Raw genomic sequence first — 25,391 nt, forward strand, 5'->3', positions numbered from 1 at the left:
AAGAGTTAATTGAGTCAAATTTCCTTTGAGGCAATAGCCTGGGGGTAATGAGCCGTTAGCACAACACAGGATCAGAGGAGGCATGTGAGATGCGAATGAAAGGGTGAATGAATGCCCCCCCCTGCAGATAAAATGAACTAAGCTCAAAGTACAGGGCGTTATGTGACCTAGGAAGTTGAGATACAGAGCAAGGATCTTGCTGTGTCTTTGGAAGGCATTGGATGTAGGTCAGCATGAAAGATGTGTGGCTCTGTTGTCTGTGAAGTTGACTCTTTAGTCAAGGAATCTACAAGGTGTGACAGGAAAGTTCAGTGAATGGTCACAGAAATCAGACAGCGAGAAGTATTTGAAATTACATACCTTACAGGCCTTCAAAGTAGGCCCCCCCCCCGTTCCAATCATAGCTGCCAAGTACCCCGTTTTCCCCGGGAAACCCCCGTTTTTTCGTACCGTTTCCCGGCGGTCCCCCGTATCGGTTCCTCTCCCATTATTCTCCCTTATTCTGCTCCTGCCGGCGGCCTTTTTTTTTTTTTTGGCTGCTTTGCCCATCTATGGGCACCAGAAATGGCCGATGGAAGTCGCTTCTACGCATGTCCGGAAGTGCATAGACGCGACTTCCGGCGCCAGCTATTTTTGGTGCCCATAGATGGGCAAAGCAACACTGGAAGTTGCATCTACGCAACGTCCGGTGTCACGTGGCTGCTGATCCCGGATTTTGCAGCCCAGGACTTGGCAGGTATGGTTCCAATGCACCGTTGACAATGTTCATAGAACTGTTGGAAATTTCTGGACTCTTTTTGTACTGCTTTCAGTTCCCTTGTCACAGCAGCTTGGGCATGTGAAATGTTGGAAAATCTGTGCCCTTTCAGTGCAGATTTCAGTTTTGGAAAAAGAAAGAAATCTGGTGGGGCCAGATCAGGAGAATATCGAGGGTGGGACACCTCAGTAACGATTTCACATGGAATATGCAGTTCTTCCACCATCATTCGGGCGTGCAAATGCTGATCCCACAACAATAACTCATGAACTCTGTCGACATTTGCTGCCGTTCTGCTCGTCGATGGTCTGCCAGACCGAGGGTCATCTTCGATGGTTTGCCGCCCTTCATTGAAACGCTTCAACCACTCGTACACTGTCTTTCGAGTTACAGCTTCATCTCCGCACACAATTGTGAGCATTTCGTGGCTTTACCGATGCCGATTGGATGTTCGAATATTTCTCGCTGTCCGATTTCTGTGACTGTTCACCTAACTTTCCGGTCACACCTTGTACATACAACTCAGCAACACTTCCCAGCAGGTCTTGCCCCTATGGAGCAGTTGCTAGGACTTTAAAGTTGCTGCCTTCCACCCCTTCCAAGACTCCTCCTCTCCCGGATGTTTCCCAAGCAGTCTCAAACTGCGCCTGCACACCTCTGAGCTCTGTTCTGCCCTCATTATTCTGTGTGTTCTTGGAGACCAGTGGGGAGGGGAGTTTGTTGCAGCAGGGGAGGAAGACGTCCCCCCGATTCTCCAACAGTCTCTTGACCCCCTCTCCTCTGCTTCAGCCTTGGAATCTAAACTGCTCCCTATCACAGGTTCCTCCTGCTCACTAAGCCCTGTTGTCCCTTCAGCATCCGGCACCTCCTCCCAATCTTCTCCCTCTGACCTCTTCTCATTGTCTCACCACCAATCCCCTGGCTCTTAGCCTTCCTCCTCTGGCATCTCCCTTGGGGGGGGGGCGTGTTCCCCAGCTAGTGTTTTGAACCACTACTCTTCATCCAGCCAATCCTGGAGGAGGTGGAACTTCTTGGAAAGTTGATGCTTCATTATAGGCTCCGGCTATAAAGATAAAGGGACCCCTGACCATTAGGTCCAGTCGTGACCGACTCTGGGGTTGCAGCACTCATCTCGCATTATTGGCCGAGGGAGCCGGCGTACAGCTTCCAGGTCATGTGGCCAGCATGACTAAGCCGCTTCTGGCAAACTAGAAGCCGTTTACCTTCCTGCTGTAGTGGTACCTATTTATCTACTTGCACTTTGATGTGCTTTCGAACTGCTAGGTTGGCAGGAGCTGGGATCGCACAATGGGAGCTCACTCCATCGCTGGGATTCGACCCGCCGACCTTCTGATCGGCAAGCCGTAGGCTCTGTAATTTAATCCACAGCGCCACTGTGTGTAAATAAACCATATATTATAAAGACACCACAGTCTCTGTTGTGTCTCAGTTTCCAAAAGGCAACAGGAACGGCTTTGCCCCAGTATACCTGGAGGAGCATCTCCACCCCCATCGTTCATCGTTCTCCTCTCCCCCATCCGTCGGTGCTGCCTTCACCTCTGTCCCCCAAAACACACATATCCAGCTTTTGAAAGTAGAAAAAATACTTTATTGACAAATTAGGAAAAGACCCTTCCCCATCCTGTTTTCTTGCCACGGGATGAGCAGAGGGTGCTACTAGTACTCTTCAAGTATTGGTCCCACAGAAGCAGAGAAGGAACATCTGGCAAGACGATTGCAAGGGGGGAGAGTGGGTTGGGAAGAGAAGGATCTGAGATCTCGCTACTGGTTGTTTTTGTGGGGGATTTTTAAGGGGTGTAGGTGGTGGAACCAGGGAATGAAAGGGTTAATACCAACAAGAGCGAAGGGGAAGCTGCCTTATACCAAGCCAGGCCATTGGTCCATTTAGCTCAGTATCGCCTCCACAGATTGGCAGCCGTTTCAGTCTTTCCCAGCCCTGCCCAAAAATATCAGGGATTGAACCCGTGACTTTTCAAGTGAGGTTTTCAAGACCAAGTTGCGTGTGACTCCCTCTTTCTTCCCAGTTGGCAATCTCTTTTGTAAGCTGGGCAGGAAGGAGGATGGTCTTCGTAGGCGAGATCTGATAGCCAGGAGGACCACTAAGCCAGCAAACCACACCTCATCCTTCCCTCCCTCTCACTGCCCTGACTAATCCTCTCCACCTCCACAACTTCCTCTAAAGACAATAGCCCGCCTGGGAATTTCTGGTATTGCAGTCCCTTAAAATGCACCCGGCATTCCTCTTTCTCCGGCTCAAACTTTCAGAAAATCCCCTTGTCCGCCCCCTCCCAAGTTCCTTGCGTCACCTTCTTCCCTCTCCACCACCAACACGTTAACATTGCACTTCCTGAAATTCGTTGTTTTGTAAACGGCCAGGAAACCTGGCAATTGGGGCGGCGCATCCCGTTTTACCGCCTGAGGCGAAATGGGAAGGTAGCCCCACCTCCCGAGCCGCTGTGCTGCCTTGCTGCTGCTGGATGGGCGCTGGTTCCGGGTTCCAGCGAAATCGGCAAAATCTCTCACACTCTCACTGGAAACCGCTACTGCTTCTTCTTCTCCACCTATGGTGGAGGGGGCAGGATCAGGGGTGGATTTTGGCCTTTCAAATTCCAGCGGTGCCCTGTAAGAGGCCAAAATACCAACCGCCTGCCTCTCACCTTCTGTTCTGCTCAATTCATTTTGTCATGGTTGCGGCGTCCCCTAGGCTTCCAGACCAGTGCGGGGGAACCAGTCGCAGCGCTCTAACTCCGCCTCTGGCAGGATGCTTACAGGAGTGCTACCTTTAAATATTTGGCTGCCTTTGGCCTTGCTGGCAGTGTTAATGAGCAGAATAAGGGCAGCGTGTGGGGAGAGTAGACTGCGAGAGATATCTTAAACTTGTGCCTCCTAGCTCTTACCAGGGAAGATCTGTTTTGCATTGAAAGTACAGGTCGAATTTGGACTACAGCGCTACCTTTTAATGGGGTGTGCAGTTCTACCTGCCTCCAAACCAGCAAAACCAGCCCTGCTTAGGTAGTAGCCAAAGAAGTGGCAAGACCTGAGAATGGAAGGCTGCTGGGAATGTAGTTAGGGGTCAAGCTGACCAGAAAACCACTGGCTCAGCACAGCCCATAGGATCATCTCAGCTTTGTCATAGAATTGTAGAGTTGGAAGGGACCACGAGGGTCATCCGGTCCACCCCCCCTTGCAACACAGGATTCTCTTGCCCAACATGGGACTCAAACTCACAACCCTGAGATCAGGAGTCTCATCAGTCAGAGCTGCGGCCCTCTGGGTCCCGAAGCCGCAAACAAGTGCCATTTTCGCGCCAGGAACCCATAGCAGCAAAAGTCTAGTTGGCCCTTTGTTGCCTGGTGACGCACAGCATCGAGTGGGAAGCCCCCTGCGTACAGGAACCAGGAGGGAGTCCCTCAATCTCCTCCTGTCAGCTGCCGCCAGGACCACTGTCTCTGCTCTTTGGCCACTGCCCTTTGAGGTTGGCAGCTGGCGGGGTCTCAGAGTCCAGCAGCGTCTGTGATTGGTCCACCTCCGTGCCCCGTGGGTGAATCCGATTGGCCTGGGGCGCCTCGGATAGGGATATGACAGAATGCTGCATGCCAGCGGGAAGCAGGCAGAGGTGGTGCGGTGAATAGTTGTGGCTGGACGACGCAAAAGGGTAGAGGGTGGCGTGGAAGGCGGGATCCACCAGGCTCTCAGTCATTGGCAGGAAGAACTTGGGCATCCCTGGAAATCCCATTGGCTGCTCTGGTGTGGGCGGAGTTGGGCTCCTTTCCAGTTTCACCCCAGGCAAGGTGCCATGTGTCAAAGGCCCATTGGTCGATGCGGTGCTCTCATGCTTCTGATTGGCCGAGTTGGGGGACTGCATGGCTCTGTGGGGCTTCGGGGTGTGGGCAGGGCTAGGCGTGGTGGGGCAGGAATTGGGTGAAGCCCTCAGCAAGCCTGGAGGGAGACAGAAGCACAGAGGAGAATAACGCAGTCAACCCAACAGAAGAACTTAATTGGTTAAAAAGGACAAATAACTTAAAACTCAGTGGAATTTAAGCTTTGCCTATTACCAAAGCCTCAACACTTCTCTGAGATACTAAAGGAACCATAACATAACTTGCTACTGAGCAAAAGCTATTGGGAAAAAAATTTCGTATGGGGAAATCATACATTAAAATCATAATAGCCTGAAAACAAATAAAAATGTGTACAGTCGTACCTCGGAAGTCTAACGGAATTCGTTCTGGAAGTCCGTTCAACTTCCAAAATGTTTGGAAACCAAGGCGCGGCTTCTGATTGGCTGCAGGAGCCAAAAGGTTGGGTTGATTAATCTACCAATGGCAGAGTTCAGCCCTACATGAAGGACACTCCCTGACCTCAATTCTTCTCGCATACCGCTCCCTATTTGGCATGTGTGTTCGAGAGTGCCGGTTGCCTCAGATTCGAATTCTCACACCCCTTTTAATCCACGACTGTGACGGCTGCAGGATGAAAACATGGGCAGCTGCCTCGCACTTGGGGATAGATTACTCACCAGTTTGGAAGGGACGGATACCAGGGGAGCTGGCATTGCTGGTTGCTGGGGACGATCCCTCACGGATGTTTTCAGGCGGGGGCCCAGGGCGGGAAGTTTTTCCTCTCAGGATGTCGATCACCTGATAATGGGAGAGGCAGGAGAGATTTAAAAGAAATTCCCCAAATGCTCAGCTTGCTTTGAAGATCTCGCCTTGAACACCAGGTGCCCTGACATGTCCATAAAGCAGCCACCCTCTCCCAGAGTGCCAATTCACCTTTTAGATCTCCTAGGAATATTTCCTAACTTGCCAGTTCCCAGTGCAGTACAGCAGCTGAGATTGTAAGCAACGAACTGGAAGCTTGCGGGTTCAAATCTCGCCTCCGCCAGGAGCTCACTAAGAACCCTCAGCTCTCAGCTTCCCTTCTGAGATACAGGGTTAACAGCACTGACCTACACTACTACAGGGTCGTTGGATAACGCATGCGCAGCCAACTGAACAATCTAAAAATTGCTTAACAAATGGCAGGTGTCGGTGCCCTTGGACTGGAGTGACCAGAACCGAATACCAAGCTCCAACGGAGGCATCGTGAAGTTCCCCTGTCTCTCTCTCTGTATCCTCTCACCCTTTTATTCTTGGCCACCATCAAGGGGGTGTCATTGTGGTAGTTCTTCAGGCTGCCATCCGCCCCGTTGCGCACCAGGAGACGCAGGGTTTCCAGAAGCCCCCGCCCGCAGGCCGCATGGAGCGCTGTGTTGCCCCCGTACGACTGTGCATTGACATTCGCTCCGTGCTGCAAAGCAGGGGAGAAACACGGACACATTAACAGAATGGCTGGGGGCAGATTTGAGGGAATCTAACGCTCCCGCATGGTTAACAGTAAGAGAAAATCCCTGGGCAAGGAGGCCATTGGGGAAAACACTGGAGGGCAGGCCTGTTAAGTTTACTGGCACTTGCAGAATTTTATCCAGTGATGCCACAGTCAGATTTGAAAAAATATAAGCGTTTTCCACTTAAATATTATTTACATGAGAGGTGAGGTTGAATTTATAGACATTAAGAAGAAATGAAAACGTGGGAAGTAACAGTTATAACAAGAGAAATCGAATATGGTAAGGAAAGCGTGCTGTAAATAACGGGAGGTAACTTTTTGTTTATCCGTTTTTTGTGTTTTTTCTTCTTTTTTCCTTTTTGTATGTTACAACTTGCTTTTGTTATAATTTGTGTGTTTTTTTCCTTTTTCTTTTTTGTATGAAGGTGGAATTTAATATCAGTTGATTATTTTATTATATGATTTTGCGAATGTGTTTTCTGTTAAGTTTTTTTGATGTTTTGCTTTTGTTAAATGTTTTTCTTTTGACTCTTTTATTTTTCCTTTCTGTAAATATTTTTGAGAGTTTTGTAACTTTTAATAACTAAATAAAGTCTATTTTAAAACCTATATATATATATATATATATATATATATATATATATATATATATATATATATATATAAAAGCGTTTTCCACTTAAATATTATTTGAGGCCCTTTTGATTCTGGAGCACGCAGGCCGTTTCTCCATTTTGGACTGGGGTCTACGCAGTGCCAGCCCGGCCAAAGGTTGAGATGGCACCGTGCCCATCTCACATACAGGTGAAACTCAGGAAATTAGAATATTGTCAAAAAGTGCATTTATTTCAGTAACGCAACTTAAAAGGTGAAACCAATATATGAGATAGATGCATGACATGCAAAGCAAGATATGTCAAGCCTTTATTTTTTGTAATTGTAATTATTTGTCATTAGGCAGGTCAATTATAAATGGAATGTAATTAATGAAATGTAACAGCCGTGTTTATTTTTGTATTATTGTAACTATTTGTTTTATTACTGTGGAATTTCCAAAAGAAAGCATTTGCAAAAATTAAAAGAAAAAGAAAAAATAATAAGTTGCATTATTATTATTTTAACTTATTATTGTTTGGGTGTGTGTGTGTTTCATACTGGATTGTTTTGGGGTTTTTTGTTTTCACTATGCATTTTGTGATTTTTATATTGTGATTTTATGTCATAACTGCCCTGTTTTTATTATTATCTCTGACCCACCCCTGACTCTGGCTCCTGACAGCCAGGCTGGCTGCTCTGCCCACGCAGCTGTGCTCTCCAACACCTTCCTGCCCTACAGAATCTGCCGTCTGACACCATCGCCGCCTCTGCCCAATGTTGGGGCTGGCCCTCAAGAGGTTTGCGTTCATTAATGTGTGCGAGCGAGCTCCCCCCCCCCCCAAGCTTGGGGCAGAACAAGGGTGCTCGGCTCTTACGAAACGATCACAAGGGGTTATGGGTGGAGAAGATGCGAGAGTGGCTTACCTGTAGCAGCAGCTCAACCATCTCCAGATTATCGTTCTCCACGGCATGCAGTAGCGGAGACCGCCCGCTCTTAATATCCTAGGGTGGGGAGAGAACCACAATGGTGCGAGAGTAAAGATTCAGTCAAATCCTGCATCAGTTCTCAATTTATGGGAGGGAGGATGGAACAGAATTCACAACCCTCTTCCTCTGAGCCATTCCAGTCCTAAAAACAGTACTTTCAGAGGGCCATCAGAAAAGGGTAAGGAGGGCCGGAGCCTCCCTCTGTCCTGCCCCGTAGCACAGATAAGAGAATGAACCGGGGGACCACCAGAACTATACATTTATAGCACCAGGATACTGTTTCAACAGAATCCCAGAATCCTGGGAGTTGCAGTTTGTGCTGAGAGTTGGCAGGAGAACCGCCATTTCGTCCTCAAAACTACAATTGCCAGAGTTCTTTAACTATCAATCCCTCTTCCCGAGGAACTCTGGGACTTGTAACTCTGTGACTTTGAAATTAGGTTTGCATGAGGAGGCACTTTCTGTTCTTAAAGGTGTGTGGGTGTGTGGAGGTGGGGGGGACGGACCTCACATATTTGTTAATTCTGCTGCATTCAAGACTTGTCATATTAGGCTTCCTCACTTTGCAAGAGCAGTATGTCGACACCCCTGTGTATACTGCGAATGGACCCATTCACCGGCAAGTGTGTGCACATAGAAAGAATGACAGCTTAAACAACAACAAATGAAAGAGGAAGCTTGAATTCTGCTCAACGGGTGGGGTAGGGTGGGTAACATTAAGGTGCAATCAGTATTTCCTCAGTGCAGAATCACTTTCTGCCAAACTCTCATTCAGGTAGGCACTGTTATCTGTATCTATACACTGCTGTTGTGCCTCAAGAGTATTTCAATAAAATGCAAGGTGGCTTAAAAATAAAATAAAAAAATAAAAGATCTGCATAAATTTAGATGTTAGAGTCAGAGGGGAGCACAAGGGTCATCTAGGGCTGCCATACGTCTAGAACTTCCCGGACATATCTGGGATTCATTTGTCGGAAATAACGTCCGGGTCAAAATTGTTTAAAATGTCCAGGAAAATCTGGGCGTATGGCAACCCATGCAGGAAGTGTTGATTTTTTTGGTGAATTCCCTAAAAATAGCTCATTTTTAAGGGAGATTTTGGGAAGAAAAACTCAAGAACTTTTGTGTCCGGAATTTCACCCTTTGAAATATGGCAACCCTAATCTAGTCCAATCTTTTGCCCCATGTGGGGCTCGAACCCACAACCCTGAGATTAACAGCCTCAGGCTTTACCAACTGAGCTGTGTACACACACACACACACACACACACACACACACACACACACACACACACACAGTGTGTGTGTTTATATATATAGTATACTCCTGCATATTACTGCACAGGTATAAACTGAGAATAAGGAATCCAGAGGCTTCCGTTTAAGAAGGATGGCTGTCTCCAGCCCTTAAGGTACATCTGACTGTACTTTATATTATTTTGTGTGTGTGTGCTTGTTCAGGTTTGCAAGTCTGCAGGGAGCATCTGCTGCATTTTAAAAAACCTTGCACACCACTTATTAGGTTGGGTGGTACAACAAATAAGGGAAGCTTTGGGGAGGCTGGATTCCATCTGTTTCAATCAGTTTGTACATTGCCCGACATTTGATGACCATTTGATGAGTGTGCAGGTGACCTCATTGCAGCACCCCCTGCCCGGCTCCGCCAATGGAAAAGTATTGCACATGAGTCAACGCCTGAGGACATAAACACTTTGATTCATCTGAATTCTCCAGATTCCTGTTTTGAATTTGCTTTTAGACTACTGCCTCGCTGGTTTTGTACTGTATTTTTGCTTTGATGAATTAAAAACAAGCAAACATTTTTTTTCAGTCGCACGCCACTTACGAGATTTAAAAAATACTGAGTGGCTTATGAGTGCTTTTAAATAAATAAATAAAGGTTCAGAAAATGATCCAAGGGGATGAACAAGCATGCTAGTCATAGTCAAACTGTGGAACTCCCTCCCACTAGAGGCAGTGATGGCCCACCAACTTGGATGGCTTTAAAAGAGGACCGGACAAATTCAGGGAAGATAAAGGCTAGGAATGGCTACTAGCCACAATGGCTAGGCTTATCTTGAGGGCTTGAGTCACTTGAAGGTGACTCGGAAACTACAACTAATCTAGAAAGCGGCAGCTAGACTGGTGACTGGGAGCAGCCGCCAGGACCATAGAACACCAGTCCTACATTGGCTCCCAGTTCGTTTCTGAATACAATTCAAAGTGTTGGTGTTGAGCTTTAAAGCCCTAAACAGCCTTGGCCCAGTAGACCTGAAGGAGCATCTCCACCCCCATTATTCAGCCCAGACACTGAGGTCCAGCTCCGAGGGCCTTCTGGCGGTTCCCTCCCTGTGAGAAGTGAAGCTACAGGGAACCAGGCAGAGGGCCTTCTTGGCAGCGGAACCCACCCTGTGAAATGCCCTCAAGGAGATAAACAACTACCTGACTTTTAGAAGACATCTGAAGACAGCCCTGTTCAAGGAAGTTTTAATGGCTGACTTGTTATGTTTTTATATGTGTTGGAAGCTGCCCAGATTGGCTGGGGAAACCCAGCAGGGTGGCCAGGGTTATAAATAATAAAATTATTATTAAGGTAAAGGTAAAGGACCCATGGACAGTTAAGTCCATTCAAAGGCGACTATGGGGTTGCGGTGCTCATCTTGCTTTTCAGGCCGAGGGAGCCGGCGTTTGTCCGCAGACAGCTTTCCGGGTCATGTGGCCAGCATGACTAAACCGCTTCTGGAGCAATGGAACACCATGACGGAAACCTGAGTACATGGGAACACCATTTACCTTCCTGCCACAGCAGTACCTATTTATCTACTTGCACTGGCGTGCTTTCAAACTGCTAGGTTGGCAGGAGCTGGGACAGAGCAACAGGAGCTCACCCCGTCGTGGGCATTCGAACTGCTGACCTTTCGATCAGCAAGCCCAAGAGACTCAGTGGTTTAGACCACAGCACCACACGTGTCCCTAAAAATATTATTATTATTATTATTATTATTATTATTATTATTATTATCATCTGGTTGACCACTGTGGGAACAGGCTGCGGGACTAGATAGGCCTTTGGCTTGTTCCAACAGACAGGCTCTTATTACATTAAGGAAATAAAGTTGCCCGGGGGGGGGGACATCTTGCTTGCAGTGATTAATCAGTGTTGGGTCATTTTCACATGCAAGTCATCTCCTGAGGCTGCAGCCAATGAGATTTGGAAGTTCGATGTTGAAATCTCACAGCCCTGACAAGGCACCGTTCAGAGGCTTGTCTAGCAAATGGGCTGTGATGATCGAGCGCAGCCTCTCCCTGTGACTTGCAGGAGCAAGTAACTCTCCACACCTGCGGCGTCTAAACAGCTCTTACGCCCTCAAACAACTCCACCCACCCTGCCTCACTTGCCCAGAAGCACTGTGGTGCCCATTTCATCTCTACTTCCTCCAGAATCCTTCCTCAAAGCCATTTTTCCTGCGGACCTTTTGGCACAACACTGTATATCGCCTACCCATGCACATGGCTCCCCTTTGTTTACAATTCATTCTCCCGATGCCACTGTACTGAATCTTATATTGTAAGCTCCTCGGGACAGGGACCTGCCCTCTTGTAAAACACTGTACAGTGGTACCTCTGGTTACGAACTTAACTCGATCCGGAGGTCCGTTCTTAACCTGAAACCGTTCTTAACCTGAGGTGCCACTTTAGCTAATGGGGCCTCCTGCTGCCGCCGGCGCGTGATTTCTGTTCTCATCCTGAGGTAAAGTTCTTAACCCGAGGTACTACTTCCGGGTTAGCGGAGTCTGTAACCCAAAGTGCTTGTAACCCGAGGTGTTTGTAACCCGAGGTACCACTGTATCAGCAAATAAACAAGCTATGGAAACAGAGGCACATTCGCTCAAATTTACAGTTCTACACAGGCAGCAAGCTTTGCTTGGAGTTGGAAGGGACTCTGAGGATCATTTTGTCCAACCGCCTGCAATGCCGGAATATGCAGCTTTCCCATGCAGGGATCAAACCTGCCAACTTGGCATTGTCAGCACCATGCTCTAACCAACTGAGCTATCCAACTCCTGGACAGAGTTCTCTTGAACCCTGCAATATTAGAGCTGTGAGCAAGACGGCCTCTCAAAATTCTTCACCCCATTTGTGGGCAACTACTGGGTGGGGTGTGTTTTTTCCCCTGGAAGGGGGAAGGTAGATTTCACTGAATTTCTTGGAGGAAGGGAAACCCCCCAACAGTTTCTTGGGAATAGGACTCGTCATTAGTCATGACGGGAGGACAAATTCCTTCTTTCTCCCTCTGAGACTGTGTGTGTGGCCACAGCCAAACCATGTAAAGCATTATGATGCCACTTTATTAAGTCATGGCCTCCCCCTAAGAATCCTGGGAGTTGTAGTTCCTTAAGGGTGCTGAGAGTTGTTGGGAGGGGTCCCCTGCTCCCCTCAGAGTCTCAGTTCCCAGAGTTCCCTGGCAAGAGAGATGGAGCGCTAAACCGGTCTGGGAATTGTAGTTCTGGGAGGGGAATATGGGCTTTCTAACAACTCTCAGCACCCTTAACAAACTACCGCTCCCAGGATTCTTTGGGGGGAAGCCATGACCATTTAAAGTGGTACCATAGTGCTTTACATGGATGGTTTGAATGTGGCCTCTGTGTGTGTTTGTTCGTAGCCCGGGCCCTATTTTGCATCCTCCATAATGCCCCCGGCCTAGCTTTGTTGCAGGGCATTTTGGGAGGGAAATGGCAGCCACCACAAACATTGGAGAACATTCAGAGAAAATTCAGCGAAATGGCCTTCCTCTTCTAAGCGGAGTGAGAAAAAGGAAACCAGTCTTCAATTTTCATCAGAACGACGTCTTCTGAGAAAGTTCAGTGCAGCTCCAGTACTTACTTACCACAGCATCAACATCTGCCCCGTGTTCTAGCAGAGTCAGAATAATGTCACGATTCTGGGTTCCAACAGCCACATGGAGAGGTGTAAAACCTGGTCAAAAAGCAAGAGAGAAGAAAATGAGATGACTCAAGAAGGAAGGAAATGTACATCTGAGGATTATCAGTCTCACGGAGGCAGGATAGTTCCTCCATATAATGAACAGAAAATGCAGAAACAAAACAAAATGATGTAGAAAACCCTCTATTGTAGTAGTAATAATTTTATCGCCGTGGTTTAAAATGGTATTTCAGGATTTACATTTAGATGACTGCTATATGTAAACCAGTTTAAGGTCTCCTTGTGACTGAAAGCAGTATATAAAAGTGTATGGTGGTATTAGTAGTAGCAGTAATAGGAACGATCCTATGTTGCAATCGTATTTGGAGTACTTTATACAGCTCTGCTCACTTCACCTCAAGAAGTGTGCAGTTTGGGGCTTTTAAGCTTATGTGAAAAGATGACTTTAATCGCTGGTGTATGCAAAAACAGCAGATTGTTTAATAATAATAATATAATAAATAATAATAATAATAATAATAATAATAATAATAATAATAATAATAAACATTATTATGGTATCTACAGTTGCACCTCAGAAGTAGAACAACTTGTGAGACAAATGTTTTGGCTTCCGAATGCCACAAACCCAGAAGTGATTGTTCTGGTTTTCAAAAGTTCTTTGGAACCCGATTGTCCGTCACGGCTTCCGCGGCTTCTGATTGGCTGCAGAAGCTTTCAACTTTCCCTGCCTTGGCTCCTTAACATTTTGGAAGTCGAACAGACTTCCAGAACAAATTCTGTTCAACTTCCAAGGTACGACTGTATTAGATTTCTTAGCTGTCCTTCTCCCTAAGGTCACAGGGTGACAATTGAAAAATGCAATATTAAAATCAAAACAATTTGCAGCCAGAAAAGTTGGGGGGGGGGGGACATCTAGATTTGACATCTGTATGAAGCTGCTGGAAGTGGTCATTGGGAGTCTGTGGGCAACAGCCTGTTCTGTTTCTCTGTTACAGCTGAGTCAAAAGTAGCTGCTGCATGCCTTAGACTGGTGGCTGGGTGCCTCAGTGGGCTGGATGAGGGCCAATAAAAATGAAACTGAACCTTGGTAAAATGGAAGCACTGTGGTTGGTTGGTTCCTGGGTTCAGGAAAACAGAAACCTGCTTTTTTAGAAGGGGCTGTACTCCCTCCCAAAGAACAGCTGCCCAGCTTGGGTCTGTGCTTAGACTCATCTACATCACCCAAATGTCCTCAGTGGCAAGGAGCGCTTACTGCCAGCTTCAGCTGGTACTGCTGATGGTGGGCATTCCTAGAAGACTTAGCTTAGCTGCCGTGATCCGTGCACCGGTTAACTTCACAGCTGGATTGCTGCAATGCGCTCTGTGTGGGGCTACCCTTGAAGTCGGCTCGTAAGCTGTAGCAAGTTCAGGATGCCTAACAGAGGTTCCTGCTGCTCGCACATAAAAGATGCTGAGGGATGTTGGCTACAATAATAACGACATTTTATATATTCATTTGATTGGCATACGTCTGTCTTGGGATACCATGGGGGTGAAGTCAAGGAAGGTTACAATGCCTGCTGTGGCTATAGAGACTGATACGGGAGAGGCATGTTTTGTTCATTCATTCATTCATTCATTCATTCATACACACACACACACATACATACATACATACATACATACATTCATGTATTCATGATAATACTATGTAGATGCCAAAATCAGCTGCCATACAAAGTTGAAGGTGTTGGCTTTGATCATAAAGACTGCCATTTTCCATACAGTCTACAGATCGCAGTAATCTACAGCTAGTGGGAAACCCCCCGAACTACTAAAATTCAGTTGCCCAGGGTTCGAATAACACACCCATTGTGCACAAACTGAGAAGCTCCATGCCCGTGGTTGGTGTTACGATGGATGGAAGTTAACCAAAGCTCCAAACTTCATTAGGGCAGCGGGGTGGGGCAGGGTGGGAGTAATATCCTTAGGTCCTGATCAACACACCAACCCATTTCCCCACCCCCACCCCCGGTTCCTCATCCACGCTTACCCTCAAAGTTTCGTGCCTCCAGATCCAGAGGAGCTGGGCTCCCATCCAGCAACTCCTGCAGGCAATGGACGCTGTCGTGTTCGCAGGCAAGGTGGAGGGCGGTCTGCCCATTGCGGTCCAGCACCATGGGCGACGCTCCGTGAGACAGCAGCAGCTTCACCAGAGTTGGCTGGGCTGTGATGACGGCCAAGTGTAAGGGGGTCTGGAGTTTGTAGGGGACAAAAAAAACCACCTCTTTGTGAATTCGGATGGCTGCTGCTGATGTATTTATAGAGGTCTACTATAACTAACCTAGCAGTTCGAAAGCACGTCAAGTGCAAGTAGATAAATAGGTATCGCTACAGCGGGAAGGTAAACGGCATTTCCGTGCGCTGCTCTGGTTCGCCAGAAGTGGCTTTGTCATGCTGGCCACATGACCTGGAAGCTGTACGCTGGCTCTCTTGGCCACAAGATGAGCACTGCAACCTCAGAGTCGGTCATGACTGGACCTAATGGTCAGGGGTCCCTTTACCTTTACTATAACTAAAGTTCTTAATCTGGGCCCTCCAAGGCCTTCGTATCTGTCAAAGCTAGCAGCTGCGGTATGTTTCAGGCATACTTTGAAGCAGTCATGATGGATCAAAATGGATGATGGCGTCTCTTTCACAGAAGCAGCTCAAAGCATTGTGTACATGTTTGCTACTTTAGACACGGGTCATGAAAGCCTTGATAAAAGGACTTAGAGCAGGCATCCCCAAACTGCGGCCCTCCAGATGTTTTGGCCTACAACTCCCATGATCCCTACCTAACAGGACCAGTGGTTGGGGAAGATGGGAATTGTAGTCCAAAACATCTGGAGGGCCGAAGTTTGGGGATGCCTGACTTAGAGTAACAGGAAAAGCTTTTCTATGTATGTGACGGCGGCTGTGAGAATGCTTCTAGCCCAGAGATGGAAGGAAGGACACGTGCCGACCAGAGAAGAATGGCAGACAAAACTGATGGAGTACGCACAGATGGCGAAACTGATGGGAAAGATCAGAAACAAGGAAGATCGACTGGAGTAAAATTTTCAATATGTTAAAAAGACCACTGTAAACAGTTAAAATCATTGGCAGGGATATAATGACACTTGTAATGTGGAATCAATTATGGTAACTATGGATATATAATAGATGGATAAGGGTAACAGATGCAGAATACTTTATTTTAAATATGGAACCCATGGAGGGAGGAAGGGAGGGAGGTCCGAGGGTTTGAAAGAACCTTTCGTTTTAATGTTCAAAATGGTTAAAGATAAAATGTGTAAAATTTTGTAAAACCAATAAAAAATTATATATATATATATATATATATATATATATATATATATATATATATAAAATAGAGTAACATGAAAAGCTGCCGCGATGCCAAAACAAAAGCATAACAGTGTTTTTGGAAACCAGCTTGGAAACGTTCCCTGCGTGAGAAACAGTGATGCAACGGGGGTCCCAGTTGCTCATCCCCCACCCCCCGGTAGATGATGGTCATTCACAGTCTATGTTTTTTATGGGTCCTCCCAAATGGCAAACTCAACAGGAAGGTCCAGCCCCTGCTACCATTGCTGATCAATATAAAATGTCATACCCACCAAGTGTCCCGGGAGAAGATGAGTGTGGAAGCTTCTGATTCCAACTGTAAACTAGTAACAGTTCCCTGTGACATTCAGGAAACTCTGGCTTGATAAAACTCTAGTTAGGATCAATTTGCAGTTTCAGAACCTGGCTTACTCTGAAACCATAGCAAAAACAACAACACCCCACAGTTTTCGAGTTTGGGCATCATGGGGAGTTAAGATGTAGCAACGCCCTGTCTCTTTTTTTTTCTTCCATGTAAACAAGGAGGAGAGAGGGGGAAGAGGGGGTGAGAAGGAGCTTGGGGGGTCTCCACAGCTAGGAGAGCTAGCAGGAAACCACGGTCACACATTAAATCCCAAACAGACTGCTAAACAGAGAATAAGCTCCACTGAATGCTACCGGATTCGCTTCTTAGTAACATTTAGGATCAGACAAGGGCTTCCAGCAGAAAACTCATTGAAAAAGTGGAATGACTTGTTGTAAATTGCTTCTGGGTTACTTCTGTAAGAGGAAAAATGACTAGTAAGTTCAATAAATAAATAATAATAATAATAATAATAGTGGCATCTCCCTGTGTGTGTGTGTGTATGCTGCTGTCTGTGCATAGAAATCCTGCTGTGTTGTTGCAGGTCATTTCTGGGTAACAGCAGAAGAACAACAACTGCAGGGAAAGTTGAACGCAGCCCCCCCGCCCCCTGCACCAGAGCTGTTTGTAGCTGGAGATGTCACAGAAGAGAAACCGAAGAAGTGGCAGAGTTCAAACTCAGCATCTCCTACGCAGCCAGCTAACCAGAGGAAACCCAGCTGGTTCCCACAGAAGAAACCACAGCCCCCAGCACCTGCCTGCGCTGACGCAATCGGGCGCTTCTCAGAAAGGGACAGGGTTGGTGCACAAGGAGGGTTTATGAGAAACAGATAAGGAAATGACAGCGAGGCTGGGAGGGCAATCTATAGCCCGCTTCCCCTTGAACTCCGCACAAACACACACACACACACACCCTATTTTGGCGGCATTGCACCATTCTCTCGAACCCTCACCGCAATCTGTCTTGCGTAGGGTGCAGTTGTTTTCCTTGGAAAGGCTTCCAGACAGACAGACAGAGAGAGAGCACGTGTCTGTAAACAGCAAAGTCAGAGCCCAGGTTATCTTTAAAGAGCCTGCTGGACCGGGCCAAAGGCCCATCTAGTCCTGTTTTCCAGCCAGATGCCTGTGGGAAGCCTGCAAGCAGTATCACAGCACAAGAGCAACTCTTCCCTTCCTGTGGCTTCCAGCAACTAGTTTTCAGAAGCATCGTCACCTCTGACTGTGGAGGCAGAGCAGAGCCATAGTGCCAAATAGCCATTGATAGCCTAATCCTCTTCTTTTAAAGCCACCTGGGTTGTTGGCCACCACTGCCTCCTGTGGGAGAGAGTTCCACAGTTTAACATAGCACTGCGGAAGGCGTTTGGTTTGGAAGTCTTTTGGCCAGACTTCTGTGGTAGAGGTGGGTCTGTATGGAAAGAGGCTGATATTGAAAGCCATCGGATGGCTTGATTTGGCACAACTGGAGAGTATTTTGTTGTTGTTCTGGAGAGTATGTTGTTTGTTGCCAAACCCACCGGCTTTTGTAAAATGGCACCATCTGCCTTGATACCCAGGGACAGGGTAGGCCACCTTCAAATATCTCAAGGGCTGTCACATAAGAAGAGGGAACAAGCTTCTTTCCTCCAGCTCTGGAGGGTAGGACTTGGGGGTAATGGGTTCAGGTTACAAGAAAGGAGATTCCGACTCAAAAATAGGAAGAACTTTCTGGCAGTAAGAGCAATTCGACAGTGGAACAGATTCCCCCGTGAGGTTGCGGATTCTCCTTCCTTGGAGGTATTTAAACAGAGGTTGGAATGGTCACCTGTCATGGATGCTTTAGCTGAGATTCCCACATTGCAGGGGAGTTGGGACTAGATGACCCTCAGAGTCCCTTCCAGCACTTAAGTTCTATGATTCTGATATCAAAAATGTACCAGGAAGCATTTGGACATGAGGGAGCTAGCTCTGCCACAGCAAAACTAAAAAGAAGCCAAAACTGTAGAAGCCAAAAGTGAGTGTCATTCATGGTTGCTTGAATTTTCATTTCCAGGAACAAGCCTGGTTTCATCAGCCCCCGAGACCCCGGAAAGCCAGATGTTACAGCAAAGAAACTGATGATGAGGCAATACCAGTAACAGAGCCAGGATCGCCCGGTAGAAGGCAAGTTTGCAATGTCACTTTCTGCTATTAGCTGGAAAAACAAAATCTAAACATGGGACATTTGTAAGTACTCCAAGAGGGTGGAGCTGTTTCCCAATCATGTAAAATCTGATTGACATTTGTTCCGAGTCAGCAGCAAAGAGGGGGTTTTCCCGGGGAAAGTGGCAAGACAACAAAAAACTGTGATATTATGAGATATGAATCTTCATAATGATCGCCGAAAGTCCAAAAGGGTCTAGCAGGCTTCCTCCCTGCGTGGCTGAGTCTGCCCCCCCTCCCTCTTTCAGGACTCCTCTTGGCATAAATTGCAGAGTTTCCTTGCACAGTGGCGACTGTGTTGGCCACAGAGGGCAAAAACACAAAAACCACCCCACTCTCCTACTGTGACTTGAAATCATGGGGAAAATTAAACTGTGGGTGGGCTGTGAGGAATCCTGAGTACTTGTGACATTGGAAGGGGTTCTCCCCTCCCCCTGCAAAATGGGAGGTATAGGTTTGCCACCAAAATAGCTACTCTGCCCCTAGGTAACTAGGAAGCTGTAATACAGAGAGACAGAACCCAATGCAACTTGAGGACTAGGCTAATGCCAACATTTGGGGCACAACACGGCAGTGGTTGGGGGGGGCAGCAAAACCAAATTCCAGTTAGTGGAACAGTGCAGTGAAGATGACCAGAAAGGGGGTCTCCTCCAACCTTGCAATCAAAAGCAGCGAGAAGGTTCAACTTTTCATTTTTGAGAGTCCTTATTAGATCAGGGTGTGACGGGGTGAGCTCCTGTTGCTTGGTCCCAGCTCCTGCCAACCTAGCAGTTCGAAAGCACGTCAAAATGCAAGTAGATAAATAGGAACCGCTACAGCGGGAAGGTAAACGGCGTTTCCATGTGCTGCTCTGGTTTGCCAGAAGCGGCTTTGTCATGCTGGCCACATGACCTGGAAGCTATATGCCGGCTCCCTCGGCCAATAATGCGAGATGAGTGCGCAACCCCAGAGTTGGTCAAGACTGGACCTAATGGTCAGGGGTCCCTTTACCTTTTATTAGATCAGGACAACTCCGTAGAGGACTTTTCCTTGCAAGTCTTCCTTTTTGGAAGGCAAAATTTCTGGACTCTCACTGCTTGGGTGGCAGGGTTTTAAAGCAGGAACAAGGAACATTATTCTTTATTAAACATTTTTTTAAAAAACAAAAACACGCAATAAACAAATAACACACACATTAAAACCAGCAAAAAAAAAACATAAAGATCATCCATCTTTTTAAAACACAGAACACCCCACCCACTGAAGAAAGCCACAGCTCATTAAAAGCCAAAGAAATGTTTTTGCCTGGCACCCTAAGGTGAGCAATGATGGTGCCAGGTGAGCCTCAGTAAGCATTCCACAAGAGGGGAGACACCACTGAAAAGGCCCCGTTCTGGTGTTGGCCTTCTCTGGAGGAGGAACACAGAGAAGAGCTTCAGCGGAGGGTTTGAGCTAGTTCATAAGCAGAGAGGCAGTCTTTGGGGGATTGGCATCCTGAGCCACGTAAGGCTCAAAAACAGAACTTTGAATTTGGCCTGGAACCTATCTATGCTGGAAGGATGCGAGATGGATTTACCCAAGAGGCAGTCTTCACTTAGTAAGACATCTCCTTGGCTGCCAGTGGGAACCCCCCTTTCCTGCGGCCTGAGGATTGCGGATGGGCATGAACAAGGCAAAACTCCCACGAGCCATCCTTTCCGTTGAGCAAGGCCGCGCCTGCTTTTCAGATTTATGGCTGCCACAGAAATCTAGTTTAAAAACCTTCCCCGCCTCAAATTCGAAAGTTGGCTGTGCACAAAAAATAAAGGACAGAAACGGAGAGAGGAGAAAGCACACAGCCTTGCATGCTTTCGGAGACGGCTTTTTATCTGCAGGATCGATTGACCCCAAACTGCATGCTAGAAATTATATAACCCCGACCCCCTCTAAAACCTTAACCCACCGTCTGCAACTTCCGCCTGTTGTTCCTGGTGTTGTGACTCAGTGCTGCTGAGTGCAGTGTCTTTGTGTCTTTCTTGAGCCACACACCACACATTGAGGAAGTTGCCTGGGGTTTGCCACCAGGGAGGGCTAGGGAAAGTCCCTTGGGCGGGAGAGGGGAGGGCACAAGCAGCTTGTTGGGAATTAAGTCTTCGAAGCTTACCACGCCTCAAGGGCTGCAGGGTTTGAGGCCTTCTCTCCTTGGCATGTGGCTTTTGCCAGGCTGGTCTCCTTCCAGGCGCACTTGGTGCCACGGCAAAACTACAATCTCTGCTCCGCTTTGTGGGACAGCTGACCAAGGAAGCCTTATGCAACCTGCCTGGTCCAAGAATAAGGAGACTCCAACCGCTCAAGAGTTTACTTCTCCCTACTCCAGCAAACTCCCATGCTATGTCTGTCGCGTTTTGTGTTTTCCAAGTGCAGTGGTACCTCGGTTTTCGAACGTAATCCATTCCGGAAAACCGTTCGACTTCCGAAATGCTCCAAAACTGAGGCGCAAAGGGTGGCCTGCCAATTCAATAGAAAAAATTGTGAAAAACAGACGCAAGCAGTGGAAGCCGTTCGACTTCCAAGGCGTGTTCAAAAATGGAAGCATTCACTTCCGGGTTTTGGGCATTCGAAAACCGAAACGTTGGGCAACGGAGACGTTCGAAAACTGAGGTACCGCTGTAATGTTTTTTTAAAAAAAATATGTAGCAAAGAATGCTGAATACTGAGATCTCTGTGAATTACGGAAATTAAGCTTATTTGGGGAGGAGAAGTTACCTGTGAACTTAAACTCTGACCCTTGAAATCCTACTCAAGCCTTGCCCCCTGTTTCAGATAATAATTGTCCATCAACTTTCAAGCCTTTCTTCTCAGCCTTAAAGGCTAGAAACTTGGGTTTAAAAACACACATAAAAACCTCAGTTTTTAATAAACTGAATTCTGTGTCTGGAGCCTCCACACACATTCAGCACGTTGCAATAATTCAGACTTGATAAAAATCAAGATTTATCCTCATTTCACCACACAACACCGACGCCAGGGACTCAAAAGGATCGCCAGCAATATCTTCTGGAAAAACCCGCCAGAGCATTGTTGGACTACAACTCCCATCATCCTGGGCCACTGGTCTTGCTTGCTAGGGATGCTGGGCATTGTAGTCCAACAACACCGGAAGACCCGAGTTTGAGAAACGCTGGACTGTGGCAACAGGTTTAAGGCACCCCACTATCATAGCCAGACTCCACTCTCTACAAAGACTAAATCGAGAGGGGTGCATTGGGCCGAAGACCATGCGAGCTGGTCACTCGGTTGCCATGGAAGCCGCAAAATTCCAGGCTGGCCCTGAGGCATCCTGGGAAGGGACCAAGAGTTCTGAGTCCTTCCAAAACCACACTGGAGACAGACCTGCCCAACTTAGTTACTGAGGTGGGTGGTGTCCCAACAATATGGCAGCTCAGTAGTCAGGCCAATGAGCCTCAAAACAGACCCAATTTGGAAGAGAAGGCCTTTTTATTGATCTCCCAGCAGGTCCTGATCTGCCGCCTCCTCTCCACCTCCACTCTGAGAACACGCCCAAGGCTTTTCCATGGCGACGGATCCCAGGGGAAGATAGGATTGCGCAAACTTTCAGGGAAATTCACCAACCATTAGGAGGCTCGGATATACTGTAAACCAGAGTTCGAAACCTACTTTGTCCCAAACCTAGAGGGTTCTGCTCAGGCCCCATTTGCACAATAACACAATAGGATAGCACTTTAAACAGTCAGGGCTTCTTCCCCCAAAGCATCCTGGCAACTGGTGTGTTTTTTTAATGGGTGCTGAGCGTTGTCAGGAGACCCCCTTCGCAGAGCTACAATTCCCAGAGTTCCCTGGGAGGAGGGATCGAATGCTAAACCACTCCGTGTGGGGAATAGGGGGCCTCCTGGCAACGATGTTTCCCAGGATTCCTTGCGGGGGAAGTCATGGCTGCTAAAGCAGTGTAACAGGGCATCAAATACATAGCGCAGATGTGGCTCAAGAGTAGACCCATTGAAATTAATGCACCTGAGTGAGCGCATCAACTCTTGCGTAGAATTAACCCTGGATATGAATGACCCTTCGCCTTTTCAGACTCAAAATCCCAGCCTACAATACAGGACCTAATGACCACCACAATTTTTTTTCCATTTTGAAGTACTTTCTCTTCGCTCTCTCACTCCGGCAGGGCACTACAGCTGCACAAGATGAACCTGCAAGTCTGTGGTCACGTTAATAATCAATTTTAAAAGCTGAGAACTTTCCACAGGGGGCACGGGCATCCAGGAACCCCCTGCCTTGGCAGACGAATGGATCAATAGCTCAGTAAACCTTGATTGATCCCTGGTCTCCCCTGAGCAAGGTTCAGGCAGGGGACATTCTCAGCTTTACTCAGAGACGCTGGGGAACGGTCCACGGGACCTTCTGCATGCAAAGCAGAGACTTTGAACCACGGAGCCACAGCCCTTCCCCCTCCAGGAAGTTTTAGAGCGTGATCAGGTCTGGACAAAGTTCTCCTTCCCATTTTATCCTATAACAACAACCCTGTGAGGTAGGTCAGGCCGAGGGGGAGTGATGCCCAAGGTCACCCAACCAGCTCCATAGCTGAGTGGGGATTCAAATGCTGGTCTCCTGGGTCTGGTTCCAACACTCTAACCCCTACACCACACTGCCTCTCTTTGAATGATGGGCCGACAGCACGCCCCTGCCCCACAGCTCACACTTACCTGCCGCAGGTTGTTGAAGGTGTCCAGGCTTTGCCTCCCCTGGTGGAAAAGAGCGATCAGCCGTCGAGCGGCCAGAAGATTCCCCTGAACCACAGCGATGTGGAGAGGCCTGGAACGGGACAGAGAAATGAGCTGCGAATCCATTAGACCAGAGATCCCTCCCCTCCCAGTCTGCAAAGCAGGCTTTGTTAACCTGGCGCCTTCCAGACTACAACTCCCATCAGCCAGCTGGAGGCACCGCTTTGGCAGAGGCTGCATTGCAGGGACATTGGCACATGAGAAAAGTTGACTGGGGATTGAAGGTGGGGTGGATTGGAAGAGCAGCTTCCAAGCTGTGGAGCTCCCGGCACCCAGAAGCACATCCGGCACCTTCACTATAGAAGAAACACTATACCCGGGCTTTCAACACTTGGGATCATAGAGTTGGAAGGGACCCCCAAGGGTCATCCAGTCCAACCCCCCCTGAGATGCAGAAATGCTAAATCACCCATGGCGTGAAATGTACGTTTTAGGACGCACCTTATCTCTGTGATTGGGCGCCGTTTTAAGCTGTTTTTAATATTGCCTCTTAATAGTGCAACCAGCCCATACAAGTCATTTGTTCTGCGCTGAGCTCCAGCTCTTCAAAAGACCCCAGTCACCACATCACCCTGCCCTGGGTGCAAGGAACCCCACAAATGTGTTTCCTCCCGTCCCTGCCTTGCACCTCTCCCGAGGGGGGTCACCCCCTTGCTCTGCTCAGCTCAGCAGCCTGCCATAACCATTTGCAAGGACCACCAAGGGAAGCCCATCCATGAGAGTGAATGGGGTATGCTACAGCACCCCATTGCAGCCGGCCCCACCTGCCTTCCCTTTCCCCATACATTTCAAGCACTATCACACCGGCTCTCGCAGCTGAGGAGCATCCAGACGGCTGTGGTTTCCTCAGGCGTCGGGAACTGTAGCTCTGCAAGGTCAGAGCAAATGGGGAGGGCGAATGCAACCTCCTCTTTGCCCTTGCAGAACTCGGGAGGGAAGGGGCAAAGGCTGAGGTTCCTTTGCCCGACACAGGACTTGAACCCATGGCCCTGAGATTAAGAGTCTCATGCTCTACCGACTGAGCATCAACGTCATAATAAATTTTACTGGGGGAGGGGGAGGTGCCTAGTCATTCCGTTGTCAAAATTCAAGGTGCCATTTGACGATCAGCTTATACAGGTGAAACTCGGAAAATTAGAATATCGTCAAAAAGTGCATTTATTTCAGTAATGCAACTTATTTTTTTATTTTTCTTTTAATTTTTACAAATGCTTTCTTTTGGAAATTCCACAGTAATAAAACAAATAGTTACAATAATACAAAAATAAACACGGCTGTTACATTTCATTAATTACATTCCGTTTATAACTGACCCGCCTAACGACAAATAATTACAATTACAACAAATAAAGGCTTGACATATCTTGCTCTGCATGTCATGCATCTATCTCATATATTGGTTTCACCTTTTAAGTTGCGTTACTGAAATAAATGCACTTTTCGACGATATTCTAATATTCCGAGTTTCACCTGTATATATCTGAGCTTCTAAGACTGCCAGAGAGACCCAAGTTTGAGAAACACCGGTTTGCTGTCTGAACCCTCTGTAAAGGGGCACGTGTGGGATTAAGGGGTCTCTCTCTGCTTGCAGCCCCCTCCCTATTTGACTCCTGGCCAAAGCTCTCTGCGCAACGGCAACGCCCCCCTGCCAATCGATCCGCATAGCACCCCGGGCTCCACCTGACTTCGCAGAAGCGGCCTCTCTCCCCGATTGCAATGAAACGAAACCGCCTTATCGTCTGGGGCCAAGCCCACAGGCAACGGGAAGGGCTCCCAGGGCACCGACTTCCAGTAAGCGGAGCCCTGACCTCCGCTTCCTGTCTCGCTAACAGAGCCTCAAGGGCTCACCGCAGGAGGCCCCCCCCCCGCCCCCCCAGCGGCACAAAGCAGCCGAGAGGAAGGAGGAGGAGAACAACCCCTGGTTCGGGGCTCTGCAGCTCAGAACTTGGATCTGGGGTGGCATAAGGAGGAGAGTGGGGCGGGGGGGGGTCACTTCTCCCCTTTGCCCCATTCCAGGAAAAGGGACAGAACTGCCAACAATTACACAGCAGCGGAAACGTCAGCAGACAGGGAGGAAATCAGGGTGCGTGTAAGA

At 47.8% G+C, this 25,391-nt stretch overlaps 1 protein-coding gene across 1 annotated transcript in view; it reads right to left on the reverse strand.

Annotated features, from left to right (window-relative positions):
- Positions 1-2,343: 2,343 nt before the first annotated feature.
- The window catches only part of BCL3 (BCL3 transcription coactivator), a 28,611-nt gene continuing 5,563 nt past the window's right edge, over positions 2,344-25,391 (reverse strand). The window contains exons 3-9 of the mRNA XM_035119853.2: positions 23,219-23,327; positions 14,673-14,874; positions 12,582-12,670; positions 7,631-7,708; positions 5,903-6,070; positions 5,298-5,418; positions 2,344-4,717 (exon numbers count right to left, since the gene is read on the reverse strand). Coding sequence (XP_034975744.2) covers positions 4,203-4,717; positions 5,298-5,418; positions 5,903-6,070; positions 7,631-7,708; positions 12,582-12,670; positions 14,673-14,874; positions 23,219-23,327 — 1,282 coding nt within the window. The 3' untranslated portion in view covers positions 2,344-4,202. The remainder of the gene's footprint in view (positions 4,718-5,297; positions 5,419-5,902; positions 6,071-7,630; positions 7,709-12,581; positions 12,671-14,672; positions 14,875-23,218; positions 23,328-25,391) is intronic.

Source organism: Zootoca vivipara, chromosome 6, assembly GCF_963506605.1.
Source record: "Zootoca vivipara chromosome 6, rZooViv1.1, whole genome shotgun sequence".
In the NCBI taxonomy this organism is placed as follows: domain Eukaryota; kingdom Metazoa; phylum Chordata; class Lepidosauria; order Squamata; family Lacertidae; genus Zootoca; species Zootoca vivipara.